The 21,205-nt window shown below is 39.4% G+C and overlaps 1 protein-coding gene across 2 annotated transcripts in view; it reads right to left on the minus strand.

The window, feature by feature from the left end:
• Nucleotides 1-21,205, minus strand: part of LOC122807281 (uncharacterized protein ZSWIM9-like) — a 465,391-nt gene that overhangs the window by 96,793 nt on the left and 347,393 nt on the right. For both annotated transcript variants that reach the window (XM_044078413.1, XM_044078404.1), the window contains one exon: nucleotides 18,852-18,935. In XM_044078413.1, coding sequence (XP_043934348.1) covers nucleotides 18,852-18,935 — 84 coding nt within the window. The remainder of the gene's footprint in view (nucleotides 1-18,851; nucleotides 18,936-21,205) is intronic.

Genomic DNA, 21,205 nt, shown 5'->3' on the forward strand with positions numbered 1-21,205 from the left:
GCACAATCACAGCCCTTAAGGCGAAATAACATACCTAACACACTAGTAATAGGTGACTCTATAGTCAGGCACACTGACGTCCCACTCACTAGACTGGACAAGCAGAAGGTTACTGTTAGCTGCTTGTTGGGAGCCAGAATCCGCCACATAACACAAGCACTCAGGTGACTCCAGAACAAGTACAAATATGACTCTGTCATTGTTCATGTTGGTGTGAATGACCTGAGACGTACCTCCCTGGACTACATGAAAAGAGACCTAGAAGAGCTCTCTGATCATGTAGCCCAGGCTGGTATGACCCTGACCCTGAGTAACATTCTGCCCTCACCAAGAATGATACCTCAGTATAAAGAAAAAATGATCAATTTCAACAACTGGCTAAGCTTCTGGTGTCATTTAAAGGGGGGGATCCAGTGTCTGTCAGCCTGGGACGACATGCTCGAAAAGCTGTGTTGCTTCATAAGAGACGGCTTGCACCTGTCACCCCTAGGCTTTTGAATACTGGCCAAGGCTCTTGCTGCACACATAGTGCCTTTTTTAAGCAAGGCTCAAAAGTCAAACCCACCTCTGCAAACAACACAATTAACAAAAAACGGAGGGTTATGCTACTCACCGCCAGGAGTTTAAATCTCAAAATGCACGCGCTCGAAGCACTCCTCAGTATGGAGCATGTCGACATCTGTGCAGTAACTGAAACCTGGTTCAAGGCTCCTGAGAGCACCCCAGCACTACCGGGCTACAACTCACACTATATGTTTCAGCCACAGAACACGGACCGAAACACAAAAGGAGGGGGTGGTATCCATATTTATCAAGGATACCTACACCTCCAGGTTAGTGGCACAGCATGATACCTCTGAAATCATCCATGTGCAACTAACATCGGGCAAATCTGCAATGCAAATTGTGGCCTGCTACAGATCACCCTCCATGACCCAGGACCACCACCCCACCTTTCTGGAGACACTGGAAAACATGAAGGTCCTACCAAACACCCTGATATCGGGCAATTTCAATTATCCTACCATTCACAAGAGAAAACTACTCGAGTACAAATTCCCAGGCCCAGCGCTTCCTGGAATTCATCAACTCAAATGCCCTAGATCAGCTGGTAAACTCCCCTACCAAAGGTGAAAATATATTGGACTTGGTCATCAAACATGGGTGACAGGTGTTCCACACAGGAGGTCAACCCGTCACTGGTTAAATCAGACCACAAACTAATCACTCTGGGTATCCACACCCCACCACCACCCCCAAACTAAGGAAACCACAGTAAAAAACTTTTCTAAAGCAAACTTCACCTTACTTAAGACAGAGGTGGTAAGTTTCACAGCCCCCACGCTAAAGGATAACACTGCCCAAGATGCAAAAACCTTTACAAATGCACTCTATGAGCACCTACAAGGATGCATGGATCATGCCATCCATAGCAAAACCAAGACTCACTCCTCTAAGTGAAGGAAACCTGTTTGGTGGACCCCTGCAATAAACAGGCTATACAATAGGAGGAGGAAACTAGTTCAGAAAAAAGCAAATCCCAAGAAGGAAAGACATCCCTGATCAGTATCAGTAAGAAACTGAGGTCCCACATGAAATCATCCAAGGCTAACTTCGAAAGAAAAATAGTAAAGGATTCAAAAGATAACCACAAAGCCTTCTTTAGCTATGTTAAGAATCTAAGTGGCAACTCACAGATATGCACTGAACTAGTGCAAAACAGCACAAAATATACTGAACCTACTGATATTGCCAACATCCTGGCAGATAGATTCAGTGCAAACTTCACCCCCCCCCCCTCGCCTCCAAAAGGGCCCACAACAATGCCGGAAAAGTGTAGTGTCCCAAAAATCACAGACGCACAGGTGAAAACAGCCCTTTCAAAAGCCAAAAACACAGCGTCAATGGGACCAGATGGTGTCCCAGGCTGCGTCTTGCACGAATTACAAAACAAACTAACCCCCCACCTAAACACGCTGTTCAACCTCAGCCTTCCCACAAGCTACTTGCCCATAGAATGGCGCACAGCAATGGTTGTTCCTCTCCACAAAGGAGGGGCCACAACTGACCCTGGTAACTACCGCCCCATAAGCCTGACTAGCCTGGTCTGCAAGGCTATGGAGCGCATCATCATGGAACTCATTAACAAAGACATTTGGAACCGCCAAACACTTGACCCAACCCAGTTCGGCTTTGTTAAGGGCAGATCATGCCTACTAAACCTGGTTGACTTCTTCGAGACAGTTACCAAGGCCATAGACGAGGGAAAGGTGGTTCACACAGCCTACCTTGATCTTGCGCCAAAGCGTTCGACACCATTCCCCACTTGGGTATTAAAGAAAAACTCACCAGTCTGAACATAAACCCTTATGTCACGAGATGGGTTGCCAACTGGCTTACAGACAGAACTCACACGGTAAGAATAGCGGTATCCAGGTCCGACTCTAAACCAGTCACAAGTGGTGTCCTGCAAGGCTCAGTCCTGGGACCCCTACTGTTTGACATATACTTTTCAGAAGTACAGGCAAACACAGGAGGACTATGGCTAACCAAGTTCGCCGATGACTGCAAACTGGGCGCCATAACTGCCTCTCTGGCTGACACGGAAATCCCCCAAAAGGGCCTTACTGAGACGGACACCTGGTGTCAAAGTCATGGCCTCAAGCTAAATGCCAAAAAATGCATAGTCATCCCGTTTGGGAGAAACAAAACACCCACGAATTACCACATAGGTGGCAGCCCCCTTAATACAGAAGAGGTAATAAGAGATCTGGGGACCCAGGTAGACAGTAATCTCTCCTTCGACAATCATATTGCCAAAGTAGTTAGGAAATCCTTCTATGTGGCCCATCTAATTACTAAAGGGTTTGCATCTAAAAATAAAGAGGTTATAGTGCCCCCTCTACTCATCACTCATTAGACCCATCATAGAGTACAATGCCCCATTTGGGATGTAACTCACAAGACACTTCCAACAGCTGGAAAGACCACAGAAGTACCTCACCAAGAGGATTACTGGTCTCAAGCATATGTCCTATGCAGCCCGACTGAAAAAACTCCGGCTGTACTCAGTGACATATTGCTTACTCAGAGGTGATCTCTGCCTGACTTACAAAGCCTTGTCCAACTCAAAATTGATGGACATGCTCCACCTAAAGAAATCCAAGTCACTGCGAGCCATGCGCTCTAGTGAGCTAAACCTCGCCACAACAATAAATAGAACATGCTGGAGGGATAGATTCTTGTCACAGAGACTCTCCATGCTTTGGAACAAAATTCCAAATTACATCAGGCAGAGCCCCTCACTAACACTCTTCAAGAGAAACCTTGATGAGTGGATGGATAACAGAAAATACACCCCTGGGAATCACTTCATTGGCTCTGCTTGACAGAGGATCAGTTAATTAATCAATGGGGCAGCGAAAGCCGACACACTCCGGCTAGGCTTATAAATGCCCTCAGGCAGTACCTACCTATGAACCTAAAAACACAGGGTGATTAAATGAAAATGAGACACTGGCCCTTTCCCACCTATCTGTTGAAAAGAGAGGAATTTAAGGAAGGGGTATTGGAAACTATTCAGTAACAATTACAGAAGATAGAAATTTGTTCTGAAAATATAGCTAGGGAGTGGGATAAAACTAAAGTGCAGTTTACAAATAGGGTGGAAATAAAAGAAAGGGAGGTATGGTTAAGAAGTAACAAGAATCATTTAGAGGGACTGACCAATGTTAAAGTATTGCAGAATAGGGAAATCTCAAAGAACAAGAACAGGAGCAACGGAAGAATGCCAAACAGAAAATAAGGGATTATCTCAATAATATACATGAGTTTAGAATGATTGCTGTTAAGCAACTTTTTTTTTAATAACTCTAGAGCAAAAAATGTTTAGCACAACGACTCAGGCAACAGAAAGTAGAAAGGGCTGTACCAGGTTTAGGGAGACTATAACAAGGAAGATAATAAATACTGTAGAGGCATTAAAATATTTTGGAAATTCTATGAAAGTCTGTATAAAGCAGATAAATATGGAAATCAAGAAAAGGTACAAATGGAAATGTTTATGGAATAATTAAATATGCCAAGGTTAGAGGCAGATGAGGCCCAATTATTAACAGGACAGGAAGAGAGGAGATACAAATTGTGATGTATAACCAATCTACAGGAAAGGCCCCAGGAATAGATGGTATTCCTGTGGAAGTTTGGAAGCTAGGAGGGAAAAAAGTGATAAAGATCTGGAAAGTTTTGTTTAACAATATTTTAAGAGGAGGAGAACTACCAAACATCCTGGAAGAATGTGGTGGTATCTGTAATTCCTAAAGAGTGCAAAGACGCATCAGAGCCAGCTTCATACAAGCCCATTTCAATACTAAACAATGATTATAAAGTTTTCATGTCTATAATGGCTGAAAGAATGGCAGATGTGATTCCAAACTTGATAGATATAGATGAATGTGGTTTTGTGGAGTACAGTGAAACATTTGAAAATGTTAACAGAACACTGATGATTCAGAGGGAAGCAGAATGTAAGAAAATACCACTGTTGTTGGTGGGTCTTGATGTAGAGAAAGCATTTGACAGAGTAAGCTGGGACTTTATTAGCAGGGTAATGAGAGCATTTGCATTCCCTGATAAAATTATAAGGTTGATTAGGATGATATATTAGGGATTGGAGGCAAAAATTAAAGTGGGTGGGTTCCTCTCTGATAATTTCTGCTTGAGTAGAGAAATTGGTTTACTATTGAATATTTGAAGTGACCGCTGTCGACGGGCATGTGGTCAAAAGGCAGTTTTCAAATGGACAGAATGCCAACTCAAAATACATTGACTACACTACAGCAAACAGACAGTGTAGCTTGATCATTTGAGTTCGGCATTGTGCTCGGAGATCGCAGTTCAGTGAGGTACAGGGAATTAACCCATTTCCTCAGTGCAGTGAGATCTTGGAGTTAGTGTATATAACTTGCAGGGGGTGTGGCCCCCCTGCAAAACGGTAAAATACATATACCGTTGAGTAGGGAATGTCATGGTACAGTAAGCTGCATAGCATGGGTGACTGATATTACCTCCTGCTATGTCGAATACATCGAGCTATGGGTGTTTATGTATTCAGTTTCCACCTGGCCGCATTTTCGCCATTCCAGATTCAGGATTTCGGGTCAACCATGTGACCGACTGATGTATGCAGTTTCAGGGTTTCAATAGTAAACTGAGGAATCAGGCAGGGGTGTCCTCTTTCCCCTTTGTTATTTGCATTATATTTAGAACCACTGGCAAAGAAAATAACACTCAGAAATTCAAGGATAGTTGATATGGTAGTCAAGAAAAGCTGGCTTTATTTGTAGATATTATTATTTTATTCCTGATAAAACCAGAAAAGGATATTTCAGTGTTGTGGAACATTCTGAGTCAGTTTCAAATCTTTTTGGGATATGAAATTAATGAAGCTAAAACAAGGACAACAGCAGTAAATTATGTACCCACAGATGAATTTGTTCAGCAATATCCATATTTATGGGGACATGATAAAAATGAAGTACTTAGGAGTATGGATTAAAATTGCTTCCATTGTGGCAGCTAAGGATATGTGGGAAGAGACTAAACAAAAGATAATACAAAAACTGAGACACTTGAAGCTCTGTTATATGGATCTGCAGAGTAAGATACAAGCAGTTAAAATATTTTTAGTCCTGTTAGTCTTATACAGAGGTCACACATTTTAATCAACAAGAAGAGAAGTTGTGGATAGCAGTTAATAGAGAGCTGAAAGATTTCATCTGGGAGTGGAAGACAGCAAGAGTCAAGCGAGGTAAACTAATTTGTCCAATAGAATAAGGCAAACTGGGATTACTCAATTTGAAGGGGTATTTCAGAGCTACAGAGTTAAGGCTCCTACACATAACACAAGCAGAAACCTATAATTCAAAGTGGAAAGGGATGATGATGAAATAGGGGAAGCTGAAGAAACATGGAGAGACTGGGATTTTGGATGCAGCTCTTTAAGGAGAGTACTCATATGGAATATTATATTCATAAAGTAGCAGAAAGTATTCTATTCTAAGAACTAAACCAACACAGGAATGCAGAAAGAAGAGTCCGCTGACAGGGATGACTGCAATTAGGGATACAAACAATAGGCAAGAGGGGCTGGAATTTATTGGGGAAAACTGGCAAAGGAACAAGGAAATGGGAGCAAAGAAGTAGAAAGGGAAAGGCAATAGAATGGGAAGATGCTAAACATTTTAGACTGCACATCAGAAACTGCCTTCCCTATCAAGGACTGATATCAAATTACAGGCAAAGAGAAAGAAATAGGGGTCCTAAGCGACAGACCAGCACTAGTAGAGTTTTTGTAAAATCTAGAACAGAAGCTGCTGTTAAAAAAGGAATAATAAGTACACCATAAAAGTATTGCATGATAACTATAAGCATCAATCAGAGGAGGTTAGAAAGGATTGGGAAGAGAGACTGGATAAGCAAGTCACAAAAAAACAATGGAGGATATATGTGCATGTCTCCCAAATATGCAACAAAGTCTACAAGATTTAGAATCTTTGCTTGGAAGGATTTACATAGGTATTTTTATACTCTAAGTAGACTCCAAAGAAGTTTTCCTCAGATAGACAGCAAATGTTGGAGGTGTGATGGGGAAGAAAGAGATATCTGGGAACATATTTTCTGGGAGTGTAATGAGTTGGCAGACTTTAAAGATTTCCTGCAGACTGCTCTGTCAGAGATACTAGGTGAGCAAATTGGTGTAACTAAGGAATTTATTTTTTTGAGCTATGATACAGAATCGGAATTGCCTAGCTATAGTAAGGCCTTGCGGAGTCTAATTATGGTTGCTGCCAAAAAATCAATTGCTAGAAAATGGAAATAAAAGCCTAAACCAACTTTACTAGAAGTAGTGAATATAGTAACAGAGATAAAGCAACTGTAACTGGGGTCTTTAGAAATGGGTAGTAGCAAATTACATGGGAAAAAGTGAGATCAATACATACAGGGGAGAAATGAGGTTTAAAAGAAGGCAAGATTTGAATGAGCTATGTAATGTTTGAGTGACAATGATTGGGTAGATTATAAGTGATGTATAATGTTTGCAAATAAAATGATGTCAATATGGTTTATGATGTATAATCCTTGCAACTAAGATTATGTCAATATGTTTTTTCATTTACATAAACGTATGATTGTTATGTCATAAGTCATAATTTAATAAAGATGTTTCTTGTTTAAAAATAAGGCCATTCTTAGCTAGTATAGACATAAACACTTTTATAACCATGGTTTAAAATTGAAATTGGTCTACATGACACTAGATCTGACAGGTCTTCACCTTCTTTGTGTAATACAGCTATCACATCCTTCCAATATGCTGGTGGTTCCCTTCCTTTTATAATACTACTTAAATCAATCTTACAGATTTTTATCACTTTCTTCCCTCCTAACTTCCAACCTTCATTAGGAATACCATTTGTTCCCTGAGCTCCACATTCCACTGCTATATACAAATTCTCATAAAATTTCTAAAACATCTAACACCTCTACAAGATCTCTGGTTATTTTTCTTGTCAAAGGCTCCCTAAGTTTGGAGACAACCCTTTCAACTTTCTGTTGCTTAAGTCACTGTGCTAAAAGTTTGTGTTCTCAAATTTATAAAAAAATAGTTGCTTAGCAGCAACCTTTCTAAACTCATTGATATTATCCAGATACTCCCTTATTTTCTCTTTAGCACTCTACAGTTGCTCCTGTTTTTGTTCTGTGAGAGTCCCCTAATTCTTCAACAAATTAACCTATGTCAGCCCCTCTAAGTAATTCCTATTACTTTTTATCCATATCTCTTTTATTTCTACCTTATTTTTAAACTCAATTTTAATTTTATCCCACTCACTATCTATTCCTTCTGAGGAAATTTCTGTCTTCCTAATGGCTCTTAAATAACTTCCACTACCCATTCCTTAAATTCCTCTCTTTTAACAGGCAGGTGGGGAAAGTGCCAGTTTCTCATTTTTACTTCACTACCTTGCATTTTTTATCTTAGTTTTTATAGGTGCATGATCTGAGATAGTTATTGGATGTGTGTCAAAGCTTTCAATTAAATGCACAAGTTCCTGTGAAATATAATTTCTCTCCAGTCAAACCCAGTTATTGTACATTGGGGAATAATATGATATTCTGTAGGAGTTCCTACTACTGAATTCACATCTTCCATACCAAATATTTTCATAAATTTGTTCTACCCTCTTTTGTTATATTTTCCCTTCTACATCTTGAGATATTTCCTGATTATTGCAATTCAAGTTCCATTCCCCACCTTTAAGTAATATTCCCTGCTGAAAGCTGATTATTTCTCTCCAAAATTTCTTAAGCTCCTTAATAGCAGTTTTTGGTAGAATAAAATACATGTCGCTGCAATCCTCCTCCCGTGCCAGTAGCCTCTTACTACCACAAATCTATCATTATTGTCTTTTTTCCTCTTCTATCACTAACCTATAATAATAATATTATAATTCCTAAATGCTGTTTTTTCCATGATCTTCAAAAGCATACTGGTTCAGAACCACATCACTTTCTTTATTTCACCTAGAGTTACATATTATTCCTATACACAGTCATTTTTGTTTCTGTAATGAAAGTTTTGTACGCTTTTCCTTTGTTCTTAAGCCCCGGGTACATGTAAAAAATGTACAAGTTTTCTAAGGCACCACTCTGTTTTGTTTGACTTTGCTCTCCTGTAGTCTAGCGATAAAAAATTGTATTGTTTTGCTCCAATTTGCTTTGTTCATGCTTATGGGGGAATATCTGTATTTTCCTATTAACTGCTTATATTTTTCTATACTTGCTCCAATCACATAGGATTGTCAATAATTAACAATAGCTGAACTACATAAAATTAGCTCACTAGCTTAATTTCTTGCAATACATGTCCCAACATCCTGAGAAAACATTTTGTCATTCTCTACTTAAACTGGGAACCATGAAGCACAGGCTCTTCAGCCACATGTCTCAAATGAATTTTAAGATTTATACAGCTATGATAACCTTAATATCACTTTTTCAAATTTTATAACTGTTAATGTTTTTTTTTAAAAAAAAAACGACTCCAGTGTGAAATTTCAAAATTCTTTGCTACTCTAAATTACAGATAATAAAAATGGAATGTAGAGTTTATATAGCAGAAGTCTCAATCTACCTTTAAAACATTTATTTTTTCAATTTGATTCCTGTTTTTATGAGCAATATCTATATGACTACTGAGTCATACACATTACAGACAACTCCATCAACAGTGAACAGACCACAGCAGCCACACAACAATTTTTTTGTGGTCTATGACAAGTAAACAAGGTATGACTGCATGATGGTTCCAGGGGCTTTGTTCCCAAATAAGCCTATGGTAACTTAAGTTCAGTAGATTATCCTGGGTCCTGGGGAGCTGGCCACTGTAATGAGACTGATAAGTCTGTCACCTAGTCACCCACTTTAGGAATCACCCACTTTAGGAATCCACCTGTGGTCTCACAGTGCATCCGGTGTAGACCAGTGGAAACCAATACTGTAATTCCATACATTCTGTGGGAAAATGTGAAAGGGAGCATGAACTGGCAAGAAAATTCTGCTGATATCACTGCAAGCAAATGTCCTTCTCATATCTACATTACTTTTCTGAAAACAACAGCACTGAAGGCAACATAATCAAGTCTACAAAATGAAGAAGACTTTGTGGAAAACATAAATTCTTCAACAACAATCAAACAATAGCTGTGAATATATGTTTTCTCAGTATTTCTTGAGCAGACCATCAGTGGACCCTCTTGTACCTCTTCTTGACTGCCAGGTCAAACTAACCTTTCTGGCCTCCCCCAGACTCTGTCTGGTAAAAATCAGGACTGGCGAGGAGAACAAGATGTGCTGGTTCTGTGCCATTCTGCTTGCTGGCAGTGTTTTATTTTGTATGTGCCCTAACTTCCTCTCCCATGGCAAACACTTGTATGTGCGGGGTGGACACTGAATGGGGACATGCTAGTATACTCTCTCACATCCCTGGTGACTCAGCCAGTGTCTCTCTGCCTAATCCACTTAGGGCAATACCCCACCCACACATTCCCTGCCTCCACAGGGACTGACATTGACGTCCACCCAAGTGCATGCCCACCCCCACCAGGGATAGACTCACTCATCCTTCACTGCCAACACCTCAGATACTCAAGCTGCTAACTGAACCTGGTTTGCCTTGGTCAGAGTCATGGATTTATTCCTATAGGCCAAGGCACTGGCTAGTTTTCTCAGCATTCCTTGAGGAAAACAAATCTCACCATATAACTCTTATAGAAGAGAACATTCTATATACTCCTTATTCCTAACTTTAACTGTAATCCTAACCCTAATTATAAATCTACCTCCAATCAAAACCTTCATACTAACCACAAACTAAACCTCAAATCTAACCATAAAGTCACTGACTTGAGTGAATACTACAACAATGACATTTGATCAGCTGGTGTTTCATTCAGTACATCATTCATACAAAAAGAATTTGACTGCAAGTATTCAATAAAACCCATCTTATTCAAAATGCCCACATAAATGGCCTACTGTCATATTTCTTAGTGGATACAAAAAACATTTGTGTAGTAAAGTAAAATTCCTCTTTTAGCTGATACATACAAATAATGTCCCTTTTTACCCTGTCAATCTCCTTGGTAGTGGTTATAACAATCTGGCACTACATGGGGGTAAGTAATCTCAGAGATACTTGAGTGCCAGGGAAGTGACATCAAGTGAGAGCATCTGAAAGGTTAAACAATGTGAAGAAATGGGGGTGTGGAAACAAGCAGTGATATAGAAAGCAAAGTACTTATACAAAGAAATAAAGGTTTTCATTAATACCATTCTCTACAGGTTTTGGTTTGGTTAAAATTGTCCAGCATTTTACAGCAGTTATATACAGTTTTCACTGGATGCATACGTTTACATCGTATGTAGTTTCAACACAGTGGAAGTAAGGGGATTACTTGACTTTTTTATGTGCTGTTTGTGCATAGTTCATTATACGGGCAACATCTTAAATGTGGCATAAGATATTTAAGCAATAACCGATGACGTGGTGTGGTATATTGAAGATTTACCCATGGTTGGCATGGTTTAATCACGAAGGTGAAGCCCGAATAATGATAAATAAAGCCAACCATGGGTAAATTTCAATATACCACAACCACAGAGTTGGTTATTGCTATTATACGACATTATTTAAGTAAAAAAATACTTACTTTTCTTAAATGATATCTTTGTATAATGGCACATTACTTTTCTTCTGCCGGTGGTGGTATACTTCTTCCTTGTGTTGATGTCATGCAAATGCATATGGGACCTGCGTTCCTATGCATACCCAGTACATCAATGCTTTGAAACAGAAGCAATGGAGAAAAGAAAGTCTCTGTTACTCTGTTTTCTTTTCTTTTTTTTTATTTATTAAAAAAAAAGATTTTGGACACTTTATACCAACGGAAAAAAGTCCGGGCAACCGGACCTTTTTCCATTGCTATATTGTGGGATTTACAATGGGTACGCTGGCCAATCAGCATCCACATTTTGGAATATTAATGGGGGTCACTGTATAATAGCAGTGTTTTATCACTTCCTAATGTTGGTTCATTCTACCATAAAAGTCGCATCACATATTTTGTTGTAATTATGGAGATCTACTGAATGGAACAGTTACTATCGTTGAAGCTCTTTGTTCTCCTCTGATTGCTTAACACAGGGTTAAGGGAATGCTGTGGAAATACTTCCTTTTCACTGAGAAGGTGAAATTTTACAGATGGTACATTTAAGTAAGGGAGTGAGTACTGCTGTTTGCTTGCCCTCCCCCCATAAAAAACACTTGCAATATATTAGTTTTGCTTATATATGTTTCTCATCTTTTTTTTCACTACTTGTACTGTCTCATGCTGTATGAACAAGTAGTGTAGCATTGATAAGAGACAGAAATAATGAATATTAACTGGGCCCTTAAGGCAGATATATAGGAAAGAGTGCTGCTGTTTGTTAATACTAAAAGGTGCACGTGGACTTGTTTGATAATCATGTATACTGAATGTTTGAATGATTAACTCTGTTCTTGGTATAGTACTAATAATCATATCCCCTCTCTAGGTGTTCCTACCTCACCTCCCCCTGAAAGGCTTGTAAAAGCATAAGTACAGAAGACTTTCCCCACCACGGAACTTGTTTTAATAAGGTCAATATCCACTTAAATACCTTGCCACCTATAAACCTAACAAACTGGGTCCAAACAAGCACTGGTGAATGTCCCCATAACTCCCGCTTGAGATTCTGTTTATGCTTTTAAGCATTAGGTTGGAAGGGTTAGACTTTCCTGTAGCCTTCTTTCTTTCCCAAGTAAGGTAAAAACAGCATGCTTTCTACTGTTCAACAGACGAGCGTAGTGTGCTCTGCACCTCCAAACAGTGCATTTCTCAATAAACTAAGTGAAACAAGTGTGCTACAAAAGGGAATTGGAAAACGGGCTCTCTGCATTGTAAATTGAGAAGCAGACAGGGAACTGTGTAGTTTTTAGCAGTAGGGCCTAGGAACACAGTATTGGGCATATAAAAAGAAACAAAAAAGTGTGCTTGTAACTCATACCTGCACATGCTGCCTCTAGGCATCTGCTTTACTGGTTTAGCCCCGCTTCGCTCGGTCAATGCCCCACCCTGCCCTCATATTCTACCCACCCCCGGTAGTACTACATTTATAGTAACTCTGGCATGCCTCCTTAAATAGCTAACCAACTACACGTGCTCCTAGAACCCAGCAAACTCCTAGCATAATAATACACCCTCTATCCACCCCACTATCCATATTAACCCACCCATAGCTATTTTATTCTCTCTAATCTTTTATGCACCACATACACTCAATACAGACCCTACTTTAGTAATTTACTATGACTACAGCTAAAACACTAATGCTACTACCCTTAGTACCCCTGCTATTCATTCCTTATCACCTAAGTTCATATGAATATGTACAGCATCTTGAAATCCAATACCCAAACTCTCAAACAGACACCAACCCAGCATTTAATAAGTTTATCCACCACATAACCACCCCCTCTCCTAATTCCTCATCCCCCAATTACCGTCACCCAACTAAATACTGCTACATTAGATTAAAAACCAAAAGCTACGAAAAAATCATAAACAAATTTTTAAGACTCATAAGCAACTTAAAAATTAATCTTATGAAGGATGGAGACATCCACCCCAACTCTGGTCCATCCACAACAGTAGACCCAAGCACAACATCTAACAACCCAACGTGTACTACCCAGATTGATAGACTTCCAAACTAATTTCTGGTTTGTCATCTCAACATCAGAAGCCTAAACAACAAGATTCATAGCCTACATGTACATCTTAGCTGTTCACTCCCCTGATATCCTTTGCCTCACAGAAACCTGGCTAAAACCAGTAACCAAAGATAACGAAATAACTCCCCCCCACAGTACAACATCCTTAGACTGGACCTGATCTCCAGGAAAGGTGGTAGGGCAGCTGTACTATACAAGTCTACTCTAACAATAACAATTAACACCCAACAGCTACCCCAGTTTGGCAATGCAGAAATTCTCATCACCAAACTAATAATAAAAAACTAAAATAAATGCAGATACATTGTCTGCGTTTATATTCCACCCGGCAAGAATGATAATACTCTAGAAAATATCTTACATTGGCTAGCTTCTAACTATCCCCAGGAAACCATTGTCTTGGGGGACTTTAACATTTATTGGAACACCTGTTCCTCTGAAACTCCCTCCACCCATTTAAACCTCCACGGGTTTACTCAGATCATTGCCACCCCCACCAGATTTAGCAAAAATAGACTCAAAGATAATGTCCTCGATTGGATACTTCTTAACAGCCAACCCCAAAAGTACAAGTCAGGTACATTACCCGATGATCTAAGTGATTACTGCCTTACCTATATTATTAGGCTCAAAGCTGACAATCACAACCAGCCCACCTACAAAACTATAAGAAACGTCAGGAACTTTATCCTTGACAACTTCCAAAAAGAACTCAAAGCATGTAATTGGAATGTCTTGAAACAACTCCCATTACAAGAAGCAGTTGAGTACTTCAATACCAAATTTCTGGCTATCCTTAATCACCATGCTCCTACCCGTACCATCCATGTAAAAGCTATGGTTGCGCCGTGACTATCTAAAGAAACAAAAAGCAAAATTATACTAAGAAACAATGTCTGTGCCAGGTGGCATGTTACCAAAGCCCCTATGGACCAAGTAAGATACCGACAGCTAAGGAACCAGACCAAAAAATCTGTCATTCTAGACAAAAAAATCACTACACCGTCCTACAACAAAAATATCAGCTAAAACCTCAAAAGTTCTGGGCTGGTATTAACAATCTTCTCCACCCAGGCCGTTCTGCCACTCCTACCCCATCAGCTGCCCTTGATAAATCCCCTGGTGAAATTGCAAACAGCTTGAACTCCTTCTTTACTGAAACTATCCAGTCTCTAGCTACCCATCTCACTCCGTCGGACACAAACACCAGCTTTGGCATATCTAGCCCTGATCCACCCAGCACCCAACCCACCTTTACCTTTCAAACCGTGCCTACCAACCTGATCTGGACCGTACTCAAAAAGCTAAAACCTACTACACTAGCTGCTGACCGCCTCCCAGCTGATTATCTTCAAAAAGCAGCTGATGCCATAGCACTTCCCATTTCTATTCTGATCAATAGATCCATCTCAGAAGGATCCATCACAGCAATATGTAAAATATCACATTATACCTCTCCATAAAGGAGGAGGTTCCACAGAATCATCTAACTTTAGATCTATAGCCATTCTTTCACCACTAGCTAAAAATCATGGAAAGATGCATACACAAACAAATCATGCACTTTTTTATTCAAAATGGAAAGCTCACCGACTCTCGGAATGGCTTTAGGCCATTCCACAGTACCACCACGGCTCTTCTATCTTTCTCTAATGTCATCAATCTTCATCATAACAACAACAAACTATCTTCAGCACTCTTCCTAGTTCTCTCAAAAGCTTTCGATATGGTCAACCATCAGCTAGCTACTGCTCAATACCCTACAAACCATCGGTTTAGACCAACATGCAATAAAGTGGTTTCACTCCTACCTAAATGGTAGCTAGCAGGCTGTCTTATGGCAGAGCAAGCTGTCATCCCAACTTCCTCTAACCCTAGGTGTCCCACAAGGGTCCATACTAGGTCCCCTTCTTTTATCTTTATCAATGATCTGCATACCACCATCCCAGGAGCTACCTGCATCCAATATGCAGATGACTCAACGCTAATATGCTCCTCCTCCTCTCCTATACAACTTCTAACCCTCACCCAGACCACTTTCAGCATGGTAGAAACATGGCTAGCTAATCGCCACCTGCTTCTAAATCCTACCAAGCTACTACTTTTCTCCCCTAACCATAGAATTCCTCCTCCTTCCTTCAACATCAAATCTAGCAATGACACCATTATCTCCTCTGATGACCATACAAAGCTTCACGCGTAATAATAGACAAAACCTTAAATTTGATAAACATGTCAATCACACTATTAAGTCCGTCAACAAAAAACCTGGCTCCCTGTACAAAGCCAAACTTTCCTCAACCCCCCCCAGCTAGGGTAGTTATTGCAAGATCACACCTCCTCTCTACCCTTAGGCCTGTACTCACCAACCTATCCAAAACAGATCTCAACAGATTATCAGGATGTTACAATCATATAGCCAGATTCGCTACAGGCATGGCTTTTAGGACCCACCATTTCCAGAACCTCAAAGCACTGGGAATGGCTAGAGTATCCTACCCTTCTACAGTTCAACCAGCTTATAGTAGCGCATAAAATACTCCATCAACCTGATAACACCCCTGCCCTCAAAAATATTCTCACCCCTCATAGTGCCTCCAGGCCATTATGCTCAGCTGATAAACTAATGATACTGACCCAAAAATCCAACAACTCTGCAGGCGATGCTATATATGCTAACTCAACCCGTAAAATCTGGAATCTACTCCCTACTACCATTACCAAGGAAACCTCACTACCCCTATTTAAAAGAGAACTCAAAAAATACCTCACATCTCATTGGCTGTGCTCTTGTTCTAAACCTGACTAACAACTTCACTAATACATGTCTTGCTACCCAACCTGCTGTTTAGACAAGTATCTATGCCTCATAGCATTTGAATGTCTAAGCATTGTAAGTTATGAGATCTGATTGTATTCTATGTTCACATTTTCTGATACGTCTTTGCCAATCAGATGTAAGTCTGCACATTGTGTATATTGATATCTGCCTGAATTCTTTGTCTATATTTTTCTAAACATGTCTGCCTGAGTTTAGCACTCAGTGATGTATGTACTGTCTCTTTTTTGGTATGTGGAGCTTTTCTCCCCAGGCCAGCGCTGAAAATGGACATATATCCAGTCGGACTATCCCAATCAACAAATGTAAAATAAAATAAAATAAATAAATAAATGACATATTAGTCTTATATAATGGGCCACGATATAGTACGGAATGATGTACAAAAATACTCCCTAAGTAAGGAGGAATAAACAGGCCACAAAATCAGGTTGCAGATATTGTATAAGTACCACTTGATGATGCAATGGCTCATGACATATCTTGACTTCACAAAGTGTAATATTTATTTATACACAAAAACAAGTTTAGACTGCCAGTGAATATCAACATCCATTGATGGCATTTTAAGAAATGGGTAGTGGAAATTATTCAGGAGTTATTAGGAATGATAGACATTTCTTCAGAAAACATAGCTAGTGAGTGGGATAAAATAAAACTGGAGTTTAAAATAAGATGGAAATAAAAGAAAAACAGATATGGTTAAGAAGTAACAAGAATTATTTAGATGGACTGATAAAGGTTAAAGTATTACAGAACAAGGGGGAATCTCACAAAACAAGAACAGGTGCAACTGCAGAGTGCTAAACAGAAAATAAGGAACTGACTACCTGGATAATACGCATGAGTTTAGAATGACTGCTGTTAAGCAACTGTTTTCTGGTAACTCCAGATCACAAAAGCTTTTAGCGCAATGGCTCAGGCAAAGAAATTAGAAATGGTTGTTACTAATCTTAGGGAACCTATAACAAAGAAAATAACCAGAGATCCTGTAGCGGTATTAGAAATATTTCAGAAATGTTATGAAAATCTGTATAAAGCACAGAAATGTGAAAAATCAAGAAAAAGTACAAATGGAAATGTTTACAGAAGAATTAAGTATGCCAAGGTTAGAGGTAGATGAGGCTCAATTACAGAACAGGAGGAGGTGAGATAAAAATGGTGATGTTTAACCAATCTATAGGAAACTCTTTAGGAACAGATGGTATTCCTGTGGAAGTTTAGAAGCTAGGAGGGAAGAAAGTGATAAGGATTTGGAAGGCTTTGTTTAACAGTATTTTAAAAGAAGGAGAAGCACCAACATCCTGGCAGAAAACTGTGGTGGCTATAATACCTAAAGACGGTAAAGACCCATCAAATTATAGGCTCATTTTAATTCTAAACCATGATTATAAAGTGTTTATGACTATAATGGCTAAAAAAATGGCAAAGGTGATGCCAAAATTGATAGAAACAGATCAATGCAGTTTTGTGGAGGGGAGGCAAATATTTGACAACATTAAGAGAACAACGATGATCCAGAAAGAAGCAAAATGTAAGAAAATACCATTGTTGGTGGGTTTTGATGCAGAGAAAGTATTTGACAGAGTAAGCTGGGATTTTATGAGCAGTGCAATGGAAGCAGCCACATTCCCTGATAAAAATCTAAGGTTATTTAGCAGGATATATGAGGGATCAGAGGCGAAAATTAAAGTTGGGGGGAGGCCTCTCTGATAAGTTCTGCTTGAGCAGAGAAACCAGGCAGTTCTCTTTCCACTTTGTTATTTGCATTATATATTTAGAACCACTGGCAAAGAAAATAAGGGACTCAGAAATCCAAGAATATAATTGGTATGGTAATCAAGAAAAGTTGTCTTTATTTGTAGCTTACATTATTTTGTTAGTACCCTATAAAACCAGAAAAAGGACATTTCAGTGCTGTGGAACATTTTTCAAGTCTTTGCAGGATACAAAATTAATGAAGATAAAATAAAGGCAACAGCTGTAAGCTATGTAGCCACACATGAATTGGTTCAGCAATACCAATATTTATAGGGACATTATAAAATTAAGTATTCAAAGAGTATGGATTAAAAAGGATTCTGTTATGGCAGCTAAGGATATGTTGGAAGAGACTCAAAAGATAATACAAAAACTGAGAAATTGGAAGCTCTATTTTATAGATATGAATAGCAAGATACAAGCAGTGAAAATGTTTTTAGTCCCTTGAGCTTTGTACACAGGTCAGGCATATTTTTATCAACCAGAGGAGAAGTTGTGGATAGTAATTAATAAACAGTTGAAGGACCTTATCTGGGAGGGAAAGAGGGCAAGGGTCAAGTGCGATAAGCTGATCCTTCCAATAGAACAAAGTGATTTGAAGGAGTATTTCAAAGTTATACAGTTAAGGCTCCTATACATAGCACACACAGAAAGCTTTTGACTCCCTAAACTCATTCTAGTCATACATAAATATTGCTGACAGGAAATAATTCAAAACTGCAAGTATGATTTTAGGAAGTAATAGACCACAGATTATTCAAAGTGGAAATATCTGACAGCCACAGATTTCTGCCATATATTAATGCATGCTCTTACAAATCATATAAAACTGTGAAATAGATGCATATAACTATAAAACGTGAAACAGATGCATACCTGAGAAAGCTCATCATAAAGGCTTCCAGATTCAATTAGAGGGAAGGAACTGTTCAATATTGACATTCTCTGGGTCAGATGAAACTGGGCAAAATGAAAAACAAAATAAAGATAAATTATTTGCATTATACAGTACCTGTAGCCTTCTTGTATATTCCAAAGGATACAGATGGCAGTTTTATGATACATAATTCAAACTGATATCTGAAGAAACACCTGCAGTTTGTAACAGTGCAGCTGTTAACCCACAACATTATGATGAGGTAGTGGTTAATGAAAGCGCTTAGGCTGAGAGACCACAAAGGAAAACCATAATTATATCAGCACTTGCCTTGTCAGAAAAAAGTACCAGGCATGACTGATCAAACATGTTTAATGTTTTCTTTGTCAATAATTAATTTCATTAAACTAGAACTCATTAAAGCTATGTGCTACCCCAGTTAACGGTTTTGAAAAGATAGTTTAAATTATTAATGCAAACATTCTCTTTTTCTAACTAGTTTCCTTCAGCTTACTAAGCCTGAAACAACCTGCAACTAGAATTTTATCCTATCATCAAAATAAATTTAGGCTGTTTCTTAACATCTTTATTAGAAGCAAATAGAACATTTTTTTGTCTTGATTATGTGACATGCTCTCTACTGACAGAAATGTTACTAAAGGTGAATGCAAGTATATCTTTGGAGCAAAGAATTTCCTCAACTAGGCTAGGATAACAGTGTCTCAATGTACCAACATATCCAAAGAATAATACTTATGTTCTGGACAGTAGTCATAAGTGCTAATATTGAAATTAATCATATACCATTTTATATTTGCCTGCGTTGTGCACTGATCAGTATTGACCATTTTCTGTAACGGCCTTACAGCCTGTACATTGTGGATGGAATGACCAGTCCATTATAATAATAGGTAATAAATTCATGCTTGTAGAATGTGTGATGTAGAGTTATAAGCTATATATTGTGAACATACTCCCTATCACTGCACAACATAGCAAGCTATTAGGAAATATGCTGTTATATTTAGAATACACTGAGATGTCTGCCTTGCCTATGTGAAACCTATGTATAGCCATTTATAAACAATTGTTTGTTAAATGAGGCTGGTCAAATACAAGGTGGAAGGCTGGTTGCTATTTATAGACTTAAAAAGCTAAGACTGTTCTCTGTTGCATACCGCTTTCTCAGAGGCGATCTCTGTCTAATGTACAGAGCCATGTCCAACCTAGAATTGTTGAACATGCTCCATCTTAGCAAAACCAAATCTACTCGAGCTACACGCTCTAGGGATATAAACCTCAACACAACAATGAATAGAACATGCTGGAGGGACAGATTCCCTTCGCAGAGACATCCCTTACTATGGAACAGGGTCCCAATCTACATAAGACAGAGCCCCTCACTATCACTCTTCAAGAGGAACCTTGATGAGTGGATGGGTAAAGTACAGTTTTGTACCTACCATAAATGTAGATGTCCGATAGATAAGCAACTGCAGTCATAACATATGGGTTGTCCTGCCTCAGGCAGCCCTCGGTTGGCCGGATTCCAAAGTCTGGGTCCGGCATCGGCTGGTGTCGCCTCCTCTCTGACGTCAGAACGGCTGGAGTATAAAGGCATTGGCCGACACCATCTTCTTCAGTGTTTCTTGCCCCAGATGCCAGGTGCCCTCCTAGGAAGGCTAAATTTGGTGAATGGATAAACAATTCCAGACATGCACAACAGTAATAAACAGATACACCATAGGAGATACTCCCAGCTAATAGGAATATGGGTAGTGGACCCATAAAGAAGGTTGCAGAGGGGTAGGAGGGTGGGAAAATCTGACTGCAGTTGCATATCTATCGGACATCTACATTTATGGTAGGTACAAAACTGTACTATGTCCTTCAAGAATGCAACTGCAGTCATAACATATGGGTTGAATACCATAGCCAAGCTGGGGGTGGTTGGGACTAAGAAAGTGATGGTGTAGCCAAAATGCCCTGCAGGACTGCCGAAGCAAAGCCTGCTCGGGATCTGGAGTATAAAGGCAGGTTGTAGTGCTTGGTAAATGTATGCACGGAGCTCCATGTAGCAGCCTCTAGAATGTCCTTTGTAGCCACTCCTCTTAGGAAAGCTGTGGATGTGGCTATAGCTCTGGTGGAGTGTGGCCTAATATTGGCTGGCACACCTTTTCCATGAAAAGAATAGCAGAATCTGATGCAGTGTCCAATCCATTTGCAAATTGTTTGTTTGGAGATTGCTTTTCCTTGTACTCCAGCAGCATAGGCTACAAGCAGTTGGTCAGACTTTCTGGTGGCCTTAGTTCTGTCCAAGTAGTAGCGTAGTTGTCTGTGTATGTCCAAAGTA

The sequence above is a fragment of the Protopterus annectens genome, chromosome 1.part1 (assembly GCF_019279795.1).
Source record: "Protopterus annectens isolate FY-2018-M chromosome 1.part1, PAN1.0, whole genome shotgun sequence".
Taxonomy (NCBI): Eukaryota; Metazoa; Chordata; order Ceratodontiformes; family Protopteridae; genus Protopterus; species Protopterus annectens.